At 44.6% G+C, this 13628-nt stretch overlaps 1 protein-coding gene across 2 annotated transcripts in view; it reads left to right on the top strand.

Annotated features, from left to right (window-relative positions):
• henmt1 (HEN methyltransferase 1) overlaps window positions 1-13628 on the top strand; it is a 110317-nt gene that overhangs the window by 44498 nt on the left and 52191 nt on the right. For both annotated transcript variants that reach the window (XM_048539357.1, XM_059648271.1), the window contains exon 4: window positions 1716-1850. In XM_048539357.1, the coding sequence (XP_048395314.1) occupies window positions 1716-1850 (135 nt within the window). The remainder of the gene's footprint in view (window positions 1-1715; window positions 1851-13628) is intronic.

Here is a 13628-nt window from a genome sequence, read left to right as displayed (position 1 = left end):
CCCTCCACACTTCAGTTCAGCTCTGATGAAGACTCATTCAGACGTGAAATGTTAGCTTGCTCTATCTCCATGGATGCTGTCTGACCCACTGTGATCTCCAGCATTTGTTGTTTTCAGTACAGATTCCAGCATCTGCAGTAATTTGCTCCTAAAGCTTTTCACAGAATTTAGATACATGTGACTATAATAAATCAAATCAAATCAGTGAACCTTCTTGGAAATAATATCTTTTGCTCACTCTTCCAAAAGTATTCTTGACCTCTTTGAAAGAAGTCACTTTCACAAAATTGAAACCTGTCTATTTTACTTGTGCTTTAGAATCCAAATTCCCAAATGATAATATGCTAAACACCTTTATTATAATGGTGCTGGGAAATGGCTCAGTTGCCTATGGCATCAAATTGCTTCATGACAGCTTTCTCTGATCCCAGCCCCAATTTTAAAAGGATGGCTCCAGATTGTATTGATCTGTCTGTTGAATGCACTCAATAATTGAGTATCTACAGTTTTCTGTTGTAGAAACGTTAAAAAGATAATTAAATTGTAATGATAGAACAGCTTTGTTTCAAAGTAGAATGTTATCTTATTGTTTTGCTGCATCAATATCACTGTACCCCTGAAATATAAAGAAGAGAGATTCACTTTGCACTCCTTTAGACAGAAAAGATATAAAAGGGACATAAGGGTCAATTTTTTCACACAGACGGTAGTGTGTGTATGGAATGAGCTGCCGGAGGACATAGTAGAGGCTGGTACTATTATAACATTTGAAAAGGCATCTGGATCAGTATATGGAGAGGAAGGGCTCAGAGGGCTATGGGCCAAATGCTGGCATATGGGACTAGATTTACATTGGGTATCTGGTCAACATGGACGAGTTGGACCAAAAGAGGCTTCGCACATCTGCCAATGTGGTATACTGCATCCACTGTACCCGGTGCGGCTTTCTCTACATTGGGGAAACCAAGCGGAGGCTTGGGGACCGCTTTGCAGAACACCTCCGCTCAGTTCGCAACAAACAACTGCACCTCCCAGTCGCAAACCATTTCCACTCCCCCTCCCATTCTCTTGATGACATGTCCATCATGGGCCTCCTGCACTGCCACAATGATGCCACCCGAAGGTTGCAGGAACAGCAACTCATATTCCGCCTGGGAACCCTGCAGCCATATGGTATCAATGTGGACTTCACCAGTTTCAAAATCTCCCCTTCCCCCACTGCATCCCTAAACCAGCCCAGTTCATCCCCTCCCCCCACTGCACCACACAACCAGCCCAGCTCTTCCCCCCCACCCACTGCATCCCAAAACCAGTCCAACCTGTCTCTGCCTCCCTAACCGGTTCTTCCTCTCACCCATCCCTTCCTCCCACCCCAAGCCGCACCCCCAGCTACCTACTAACCTCATCCCACCTCCTTGACCTGTCCGTCTTCCCTGGACTGACCTATCCCCTCCCTACCTCCCCACCCACACCTTCTCCACCTATCTTCTTTACTCTCCATCTTCGGTCCGCCTCCCCCTCTCTCCCTATTTATTCCAGTTCCCTCCCCCCATCCCCCTCTCTGATGAAGGGTCTAGGCCCGAAACGTCAGCTTTTGTGCTCCTGAGATGCTGCTTGGCCTGCTGTGTTCATCCAGCCTCACATTTTATTATCTTGGACCAAAAGATCTGTTTCTGTGCTGTACATCTCTATAATTCTGTGACTCTATCTGGCAGGTATCGCCTGTCTCCCCTTCCATGTGAGTATCTACAGCCCCGGGCTTCCATGTTAACAGTAAGGTTGTACCATGGATCAGCAACTGTAAAGGACTGTCGTATGTTGGACTGTGACTTTGTTTCATGTATTGAGTTGTAAGTATTTATACTAAAGGGAATAACTACCAGGTAAACCTGTTTTCATCGTTTAGTACATTTATTTAGCAGCTGAAATGGACTATATACATGTATAGAATTTTTTTAAAAAGTTATTCATGTGATTTGAGAGTCATTGGCTGGGCTAGTATATATTGCTTGTCCCAGTTGTCCCTTGATTTTTGTGGCTTGCCAGGGCCCTTTCAGGGGGCAATTAAGAGTCAACCACATTATTGTGGATCTGGAGTCACATGTGGCCCAGACCAGGTAAGGATGACAGATTTCCCTCCAAAACAGACTTAGTGAATTACTTGGATTTTTACAACAACCAACTATAATTACATGGTGTTAATTAGTTTGTGAAATGGATGGTGATGATTTCCGTAGAAATGGAAAATCTTTCTGATTTGAGGAAGAATCAAACTGGACTTAAAATGTTAACTCTGTACTCCAAAGATGCTGTCAGATTTGCTGAAATTTTCTAATACATTTTTTTTCAAATTTCAAAAATCTGCCCACCTCAGCCATAAATATTTTCAAGATTAGAGTGTACAATTGTTTGAGGTTGAGAATTCCAAAAGATCCACAACCTTTCAAATGAAAATATTTCTCCTGACCTCAGTTGTAAGTTTGTAATTGGACTGAGTGTGTAAGAAAGTCAAAATTTTGATTCTGTGCAAATCTAATTTTTTTCTGTAAACGTAGAAACTTAGAAAATAAGTGCAGGAGTAGGCCGTCTGGCACTTCGAGCCTGCCCCACCATTCAACATGATCATGGCTAATCATGCAATCTCAGTATCCTATTTGTGCTTTCTCTCCATATCCCTTGATCCCTTAAGCCTCAAGGGCCATGTCTAGCTCCGTCTTGAATGTATGTAAGGAACTGGCCTCAGCAGCTTCCTCTGGGAGAAAATTCCACAGGTTCACAACTCTGAGTCAAGAAATTCATTCTCATCTCAATGCTGAATGGCTTTCCGCTTATTCTTATACTGTGACTGCTAGTTCCCGAATTCCCCACCATCTGGACATTCTTCCCACATCTAGCCTATTCAGTCCGATCAGGATTTTGTTTCTATGAGATCCCCCCTCATTCTTCTAAATTCGAGTGAATACAAGCCCAGTTTGATCCAGTCTCTCCTTGCATGTCAGTCTTGCCATCCCAGGAGTCCATCTGGGGAATTTTCACTGGACTCTCTCAATAGCAACAGTGTCCTTCCTAAGACTAAGAGACCAAAACTGCACACAACACTTAAGTGTAGCCTCAATGAGGCCATGTGTAACTGCAGCAAGGCATCCCTATTCCAATACTCAAATCCTCTTGCTATGTAGGCCAGAATATCATTAGCTTTCCTCATTGCCTGCTGCATCTACATGCCAATCTTAATGAACTGTTCCACCATGACACTGAGGTCTTGTTGCACTTCAAATTTTCCTAAACTGCCACGATGCAGATAATAATCTGCCCTCCTGTTTTTGCAACCAGAGTGGATAACCTCATACTTATCCGCATTATATTTTGTTTGTCAAGTATTTGTCCACTTAGCCAATCTGTCCAAGTCACCCTGCAACCTCTTACCATCCTCCCCTCAGCACACACTGCCACCCAGCTTTATGCCATCTGCAATTTGGAAATACGGAATTAATTTCCTTTGTCCAAATTATTAATGTATATTGTGAACAACTGGGGTCCCAGCACTGAACCCTGCAACATTGCACTCATCACTGCCTGCCACTCTGAAAAGGCCTCATTTATTCCAACTCTCTGCTTCCTGCCTGCCAACCAATTCTTTATCTTTGTCAATACATTACCTGCACTATCATCAGCTTTAATTTTCTTTACTAATCTCTAGTATGGGATCTTGTCAAAAGCATCTTGAAAGTCCAGATACACAATGAATACTGATCCACTCTTATCCACTCTACAGGTTACATCCTCGAAAAATTCCAGAAGATTTGTCAAGCATGATTTTCCTTTTGTGAATAAATGAATATTTTTTAACAGTATTCACTCTAGAAAACGACAATGTTGTTGAGGAGAATACTGAGATACAGGCTACTAGGCTAGGTGCGATTGAGGTTCACAAGGAAGAGGTATTAGAAATCTTTCAGAGGGTGAAGATAGATAAGTCCCCTGGGCCGGATGGCATTTATCCTAGGATCCTCTGGGAAGCCAGGGAGGAGATTGCCAAGCCTTTGGCATTGATCTTTAACTCGTCATTGTCTACAGGAATAGTGCCAGATGACTGGAGGATAGCAAATGTGGTTCCCCTGTTCAATAAGGGGAATAGAGACAACCCTGGTAATGATAGACCAGTGAGCCTTACCTCAGTTGTTGGCAAAGTGTTGGAAAAGGTTATAAGGGATAGGATTTATAATCATCCAGAAAAGAATAAATTGATTAGGGATAGTCAGCATGGTTTTGTGAAGGGAAGGTCGTGCCTCACAAACCTTATTGAGTTCTTTGAGAAGGTGACCAAACAGGTAGACGAGAGTAAACCGGTTGATGTGGTGTATATGGATTTTAGCAAGGCGTTCGATAAGGTTCCCCACAGTAGGCTATTGTACAAAATGCGGAGGCGTGGGGTTGTGGGAGATATAGCAGTTTGGATTGGAAATTGGCTTGCTGAAAGAAGACAGAGGGTGGTAGTTGATGGGAAATGTTCATCCTGGAGACCAGTTACTAGTGGTGTACCGCAAGGGTCGGTGTTGGTCCACTGCTGTTTGTCATTTTTATAAATGACCTGGATGAGGGCGTAGAAGGATGGGTTAGTAAATTTGCAGACGACACTAAGGTCGGTGGAGTTGTGGAGAGTGACGAAGGATGCTGTAGGTTGCAGAGAGACATAGATAAGCTGCAAAGCTGGGCTGAGAGGTGGCAAACGGAGTTTAATGCAGACAAGCGTGAGGTGATGCACTTTGGTAGGAGTAACTGGAAGGCAAAGTACTGGGCTAATGGTAAGATTCTTAGTAGCGTAGATGAGCAGAGAGATCTCGGTGTCCATGTGCACAGGTCCTTGAAAGTTGCCACCCAGGTTGACAGGGCTGTTAAGAAGGTATACAGTGTTTTAGCTTTTTTATTAATAGAGGGATCGAGTTCCAGAACCAAGAGGTTATGCTACAGCTGTACAAAACTCTGGTGCTGCCGCACTTGGAGTATTGCGTACAGTTCTGGTCACCGCATTATAAGAAGGATATGGAAGCTTTGGAAAGGGTGCAGAAGAGATTTACTGGGATGTTGCCTGGTATTGAGGGAAGGTCTTACGAGGAAAGGCTGAGTGACTTGAGGCTGTTTTCATTAGAGAGAAGATGGTTGAGAGGTGACTTAATTGAGACATATAAAATAATCAGAGGGTTAGATAGGGTGTATAGAGAGAGCCTTTATCGTAGGATGGTGACGGCGAGCATGAGGGGGCATAGCTTTAAATTGAGGGGTGAAAGATATAGGACAGATATCAGAGGTAGTTTCTTTACTCAGAGAGTAGTAAGGGAATGGAACGCTTTGCCTGTAACGGTTGTAGATTCGCCAACTTTAGGTAATTTAAGTCGTCATTGGATAAGCACACATGGAATAGTGTAGGTTAGATGGGCTTGAGATCGGTATGACAGGTCGGCACAACATCGAGGGCTGAAGGGCCTGTACTGTGCTGTAATGTTCTATGTTCTATGTTCTATAATATGTGCTATCTAGGACCAATTCTGTCACCATTTTCCAAATGCTCAGTTATTATATCCTTAATAATTGACTCCAGCATTTTCCCACCACCAATGCAAAGCTAACTGATCTATAATTCCCCATTTTCTCCCTCCTTTTTTAAAGAGTGGGGATCCTTTAGCTACCCTCCAGTCCATTGGACTGTATGTTGCATTTAACTGAAATCCACAGTTTATATTATGTAGTTTCCACCTAAAGCAGGGTTTATTTAAAAACTTTTCACCGGCAGAGCATGTAGCTGTAATTAACACCTAGCTCAAACAAGTTCCTCTGCAAGGGGATCAGCAAGGCCTTTGCATTGGGAACATGTGAAACTAGCCAACTTAAGACTGAGCACTTGACAATGCATTTCAGTGAAGTTCCACGTTGTTATTAAAAGAGGTGTAGAAAGAAAGGAAACTGGTGTTCGATTGCTTTTGCCTTTCCTTGCCACTTCTTGCCATTGAGGAATTGGTTTTTCCCCAGCTGCAGGAAAGAAGTCAGTTATTTGGGTTGAGTATCTGGCAAATGACTAGTGTTTATTCATCATGGAATAGCAACTGGTGGGAAGAACATTACATCACAGGAACAGGCCCCTTGGCCCACCAAGATTATGCTGAGACATGATGCCTTTCTAAACTCTAAATCCTCTTCCTCTGTGTGATCTACATAGAACATAGAACAGTACAGCACAGAACAGGCCCTTCAGCCCACAATGTTGTGCTGACCATTGATCCTCATGTATGCACCCTCAAATTTCTGTGACCATATACATGTCCAGCAGTCTCTTAAATGACCCCAATGACCTTGCTTCCACAACTGCTGCTGGCAACGCATTCCATGCTCTCACAACTCTCTGCGTAAAGAACCTGCCTCTGACATCCCCTCTATACTTTCCACCAACCAGCTTAAAACTATGACCCCTCGTGCTAGCCATTTCTGCCCTGGGAAATAGTCTCTGGCTATCAACTCTATCTATGCCTCTCATTATCTTGTATACCTCAATTAGGTCCCCTCTCCTCCACCTTTTCTCCAATGAAAAGAGACTGAGCTCAGTCAACCTCTCTTCATAAGATAAGCCCTCCAGTCCAGGCAGCATCCTGGTAAACCTCCTCTGAACCCTCTCCAAAGCATCCACATCTTTCCTATAATAGGGCGCCCAGAACTGGACGCAGTATTCCAAGTGCGGTCTAACCAAAGTTTTATAGAGCTGCAACAAGATCTCACGACTCTTAAACTCAATCCCCCTGTTAATGAAAGCCAAAACACCATATGCTTTCTTAACAACCCTGTCCACTTGGGTGGCCATTTTAAGGGATCTATGTATCTGCACACCAAGATCCCCCTGTTCCTCCACGCTGCCAAGAATCCTATCCTTAATCCTGTACTCAGCTTTCAAATTCGACCTTCCAAAATGCATCACCTCGCATTTATCCAGGTTGAACTCCATCTGCCACCTCTCAGCCCATCTCTGCATCCTGTCAGTGTCCCGCTGCAGCCTACAACAGCCCTCTACACTGTCAACGACACCTCCGACCTTTGTGTCGTCTGCAAACTTGCTGACCCATCCTTCAATCCCCTCATCCAAGTCATTAATAAAAATTACAAACAGTAGAGGCCCAAGGACAGAGCCCTGTGGAACCCCACTCACCACTGACTTCCAGGCAGAATATTTTCCTTCTACTACCACTCGCTGTCTTCTGTTGGCCAGCCAATTCTGTATCCAAGCAGCTAAGTTCCCCTGTATCCCATTCCTCCTGACCTTCTGAATGAGCCTACCATGGGGAATCTTATCAAATGCCTTACTGAAGTCCATATACACCACATCCACAGCTCGACCCTCATCAACCTTTCTAGTCACATCCTCAAAAAACTCGATAAGGTTTGTAAGGCATGACCTACCCCTCACAAAGCCGTGTTGACTGTATTTGATCAAGCCATGCTCTTCCAGATGGTCATAAACCTTATCCCTCAGAATCCTTTCTAACACCTTGCAGACGACAGACGTGAGACTTACCGGTCTATAATTGCCGGGGATTTCCCTATTTCCTTTCTTGAAGAGAGGAATTACATTTGCCTCTCTCCAGTCCTCAGGTACGACTCCAGTGGAGAGCGAGGATGCAAAGATCTTCGCAAGTGGCGAAGCAATTGCATTTCTCGCTTCCCAAAGCAGCCGAGGACAAAACTGGTCCGGGCCTGGCGACGTGTCAATCTTAATGTTTGACAAAATTTTCAGCACATCAGCTTCCTCTATCTCTATCCATTCCAGCATGCACACCTGCTCTTCAAAGGTTTCATTCACTACAAAGTTCGTTTCTTTCGTAAAGACAGAAGCAAAAAACTCATTTAGGGCTTCCCCTACCTCCTCAGGCTCCACACACAAGTTCCCTATGCTATCCCTGATCGGCCCTACTCTTTCTTTGATCATTCTCTTATTCCTCACATAAGTGTAAAATGCCTTTGTGTTTTCCCGGATTCCTTCTGCCAAGCCTTTCTCGTGCCCCCTCCTGGCTCTCCTCAGACCATTTTTGAGCTCCTTCCTTGCCTGCATGTAATCCTCTCTAGCTGAACTTGACCCTAGCTTCCTCTACCTTATGTAAGCTACCTTCTTCCTTTTCACAAGAAGCTCCACCGCTCTCGTCATCCAAGGTTGCTTTATCTTTCCCCTTCTTGCCTGTCTCAGAGGGACATATTTACTCATCACTCCCAACAACTGTTCCTTAAACAGTCTCCACATGTCTATAGTTCCCTTACCATGGAACAACTGCTCCCAGTCCATGCTTCCTAACTCATGTCTAATCGCATCATCGTTTCCTCTTCCCCAATTAAATATCCTCCCATTTTGCCTAATCCTCTCCTTCTCCATAGCTATGTAGAATGTGAGGCAGTTATGGTCACTATCACCAAAATGCTCTCCCACCACAAGATCTGATACCTGCCCCGGCTCGTTTCTGAGCACCAAGTCTAGAATGGCCTCTCCTCTCGTCGGCCTGTCAACGTACTGCGTTAGGAAACCCTCCTGAACACACCTTACAAAAATAGCTCCATTCAAATCATCTGCTCGAAGGAGGTTCCAATCAATATTAGGAAAGTTAAAGTCACCCATTACAACAACCCTACTGCGTCCACACTTTTCCAAAATCTGTCGACCTATGCTTTCTTCAATCTCCCTGCTGCTATTGGGGGGCCTGTAGTAAACCCCTAACGAGGTGACTACTCCCTTGCTGTTCCTAATTTCCACCCATACTGACTCAGTAGGCAGATCTTCCTCGACAATGGAAGCTTCTGTAGCTGTGATACCCTCTCTGATTAGTAGTGCTACACCCCCTCCTCTTTTTCCCCCCTCCCTATTCTTTTTAAATGTTCTAAACCCTGGAACATCCAGCAACCATTCCTGCCCCTGAGAAACCCATGTCTCTGATTGGCCACAACATCATAGCACCAGGTACTGATCCATGCTCTAAGTTCATCACTTTTATTCCTGATACTCCTTGCATTAAAGCAAACACACTTTAACCGATCCCTTGGTTCCTTCCCAGGAAAATCCTTCCCACTAGCTGGTCTACCTCTTGCTACTGCCTCACCTGCATCAACGCTCACCTCTGGTATACAGCTCAGGTTCCCACCCCCCTGCCATACTAGTTTAAACCCTCTCGAACTACTCGAGCAAACCTTCCACCCAGGACATTGGTCCCCTTCCAGTTCAGATGCAACCCGTCCTTCTTGTACAGGTCCCACCTTCCCCAGAAGGCATCCCAATTATCTACATATCTGAAGCCCTCCCTCCTACACCTGCTGCGTAGCCACGTGTTCAGCTGGGCCCGCTCCCTGTTCCTCACCTCGCTATCTCGTGGCACCGGTAATAAACCAGAGAACACTACTCTGTTCGTCCTGCTCTGCAGCTTCCATCCTAACTCCCTGAAATCACTTTCTATATCCCTCTGTTCCCTGCCTCTTCATATATTTGTCAACATGCCTCTTAAACATTGCTATTGTATTTCCCCTCCCCCCCACCACCAGTTCTGTCCGCACATTTCAGGCACTTACTGACCTCTGTGTAAAAATTTGCTTCTCATATCTTCTTTAAACTTACTCCTTTTTACCTTAAACCCATGTCCCTTAGTAATTGACATCTCTACCCTGGAGAAGATAGTCCAGTTATCTATTCTGTCCATGCTTGTCATAATTTTGTGAATTTCAATCAGGTTGTTCTTCATCCTTTGATGTTCAAGTGAAAAAAAACCAAGTTTGTCATTTCTGAAGAAGGGTCCCGACCCAAAACATCAACTTTCCTGCTCCCTGATGCTGCCTGGCCTGTTGTGTTCCTCCCACTTTGCACTGTGTTATCTCTGACTCCAGCATCTGCAGTTCTAGCTATCTCCAAGTTTGTCCAATCTGTCAGAGCCACTAACTTTCAAACCAGGCATCATCCTGGTAAACCCTCTGCAAAGCCTCCATATCCTTCTTGTGTGGCTTCCAGAGCTGTACACAATATTCCAAATATGGCCTAATTAAAGTTCCATTCAGCAGCAATATGACTTAGCAATTTTTATACTCTATATCCTGTCCAATGAAGCTCAATATGCTATAAGCCTTCTTGACTACTGTACCCACCTGTGTTGCCACTGTCAGGGAACTGTGGGCCTGTACAGCAAGATCCCTCTGTGTGTTGATGTTACTAAAGGTTCTGCCATTTACTGTATACTTCCCTCCTGCATTAGATCTTCCAAAATGGATAACCTCGAATTAGTCCAAATTAAACTCAATCTGCTGTTACTTTCCCTGCGTTGCCTATCTATATCATGCTGTATCATCTGGCAATTCTCCTCACTATCAGCAGCTCCCTCAAACCCGCCCACAAACTTAGTAATCAGGCCACATGCATTCTCCTGCAGATCATTTATAAATATTACAAACAACAGGGGTACCAGCACTGATCCCTGCAGAACACCATTGGTCACAGATCTTTACTCAGAAAAGCCTCATCCTCCCACTGCTACTCTCTGTCTTCTGAGACTAAGACAGTTCTGTATCCATCTTCAAAAATCAACGACCCCACGTTACAGTCCAACTGGCTTTTGGAGTGTTACTCCTTCATTAGGTGTTGTGAGAGAGGAATCAAGACAAATAACTTAAAAGCAAAAGATCAAGAGATGACACAACTGATGTGAATGTATTGACCGTAAAATGGCTGGTTGACTCCCTCCTGTCAAATTTTTATTCAGTTAGAAAGGAAATGCAGGTTTCGATTGATTAAGATGAAAATCCCAAAATTTCTTTCAAGGCACTGCCCTGAGATAACTAAAGGTTTTTTTTAATCTCTGTATACAGGAGCTGACAGCTCAGGTCAGACAATGCATTTTAGGAGTGAGGCCTTGTTTAGAATCTGTCTGTGTTTTAACAGCTGGGGTCTCAGCACTGAACCCTGTGGCATCACACTGGTTTTATTTGTAAAGCAGGAATTTATAAAATGCCCATTGTCTGACTGTGCCCACAAATTGTGTGTTTTCTAATCAAAACTTACCTTGTGGCAGCAGCGGCCCTCTTGTTTTCGGCGGCAGCAGCGCGAGCTAGAGTATCAACGGAAAGGTAAAGTTGTTTTTTTTTCTCCAGTATAAAAACTTAACTCATGGCAGCAGAGGCCCTCAAGTTCTCAGCGATGGGTGTATGGAGAGAATGCGAGCCAGGAAGGAACAGATATATTCAGGCATTGGCTAAACCCAAAACACTAAACATGTAGTGTCTTCCGCTCATCCTCCTCTAACCAAAAAAAAAAATTGTGTAGAGGATGTGTAAAGTAAGGGTTTGTTTTTTAATTCATCTGGAAATCTCGAGTAGAGGGAGTGGAAGCTCGGGCAGTTGCATGCTCCTCTTGCACGATGTGGGAGGTAAGGGTCACTGCTGGTGTCCCCTCTGACTTCACCTGCGAGAAGTGCTCCCAACTCCAGCTCCTCAAAAACTGCGGTAGAGAACTGGAGCTGGAGCCGGATGAATTCCGTATCATTCGGGAGGCGAGTGGGTAATAAAGGAGTTTTGAGGAGGTGGGCACACTCCAGGTACAGGAAATACCCTTTCTGAAAAAGGGTCTAGGCCCGAAATGTCAGCCTTCCTGCTCCTCTGATGCTGCTTGGCCTGCTGCATTCATCCAGCTCTACACCTTGATATATCAACTGATGATCTTTCCAGTTCTGCTCGTAATCCAGGGAAGATCTCAAGATCTTCCAGTGATAAGTGTTCTTACCTCAGATCCTGGACCAAGATGTCTCCCCACCAGGTGAATATCGCAGTTTTCTAAGCCAGAGTTTCTTCAGCAAATGACTTGCTTAATAATGACCATTTCTGTAGTACAATGGGGACATCTAAAGAACAAAGAACAAAGAAAATTACAGCACAGGAACAGGCCCTTCGGCCCTCCAAGCCTGCGCCAATCAAGATCCTCTGTCTAACCTGTCATCTACTTTCTAAGGGTCTATGTCCATTTGCTCCCCGTGCATCCATGTACCTGTCCAGATATATCTTAAAAGACACTAACGTGTCTGCGTCTACCACCTCCGCTGGCAACGCGTTCCAGGCGCCCACCACCCTCTGTGTAAAGAATTTTCCACGCATATCTCCCTTAAACTTTCCTCCTCTCACTTTGAACTCATGACCCCGAGTAATTGAGTCCCCCACTCTGGGAAAAAGCTTTTTGCTATCCACCCTGTCTATACCCCTCAAGATTTTGTCGACCTCAATCAGGTCCCCCCTCAACCTCCGTCTTTCTAATGAAAATAATCATAATCTACTCAACCTCTCTTCATAGCTAGCACCGTCCATACCAGGCAATATCCTGTTGAACCTCCTCTGCACCCTCTCCAAATCATCCACATCCTTTTGGTAATGTGGCGACCAGAACTGTACACAGTACTCCAAATGTGGCCGAACCAAAGGCTTATACAATTGTAACATGACCTGCCAACTCTTCTACTCAGTACCCCATCCAATGAAGGAAAGCATGCCGTATGCCACCTTAACCACCCTATTGACCTGCGTTGTCACCTTCAGGGAACAATGGACCTGAACACCCAGATCTCTCTGTGCATCAATTTTCCCTAGGACTTTTCGATTTACTGTATAGTTCGCCCTTGAATTTGATCTTCCAAAATGCATCACCTCGCATTTGCCCGGATTGAACTCCATCTGCCATTTATCTGCCCGACTCTCCAGTCTATCTATATTCTGCTGTAATCTCTGACAGTCCCCTTCACTATCTGTTAGTCCACCAATCTTAGTGTCATCTGCAAACTTGCTGATCAGACCAACTACACCTTCCTCCAAATCATTTACGTATATCACAAATAACAGTGGTCCCAGCACAGATCCGTGTGGAACACCACTAGCCACAGGTTTCCAATTTGAGAAACTCCCTTCTACTACCATTCTCTGTCTCCTGTTGCCCAGCCAGTTTTTTATCCATCTAGCTAGCACACCCTGGACCCCATGTGACTTCACTTTCTCCATCAGCCTACCATGGGGTACCTTATCAAACACCTTACTGAAATCCATGTATATGACATCTACAGCCTTTCCCTCATCAATTAACTTTGTCACGTCCTCAAAGAATTCCATTAAGTTGGTAACACATGACCTTCCCTGCACAAAACCAAGTTGCCTATCACTGATAAGCCCATTTTCTTCCAAATGGGAATAGATCCTATCCCTCAGTATCTTCTCAAGTAGCTTCCCTACCGTTGACGTCAGGCTCACCAATCGATAATTACCTGGATTATCCTTGCTACCCTTCTTAAACAAGTGGACAACATTAGCAAGTCTCCAGTCCTCCGGGACCTCACCCGTGTCCAAGGAAGCTGCAAAGATATCTGCTAAGGCCCCAGCTATTTCCTCTCTCGCTTCCCTCAGTAACCTGGGATAGATCCCATCCAGACCAGGGGACCTGTCCACCTTAATGTCTTTTAGGATACCCAACACTTCCTCCTTCTTTATGTCAACTTGACCTAGAGTAAGCAACATCTGTCCCTAACCTCAACATCTGTCATGGTCCTTTCCCTGGTGAATACAATGCAAAATACTCGTTAAGAATGTCACCC

Source organism: Stegostoma tigrinum, chromosome 8 (assembly GCF_030684315.1).
Source record: "Stegostoma tigrinum isolate sSteTig4 chromosome 8, sSteTig4.hap1, whole genome shotgun sequence".
NCBI classification, from domain to species: Eukaryota; Metazoa; Chordata; class Chondrichthyes; order Orectolobiformes; family Stegostomatidae; genus Stegostoma; species Stegostoma tigrinum.
This window is presented reverse-complemented; position numbering and strand designations above follow the sequence as displayed.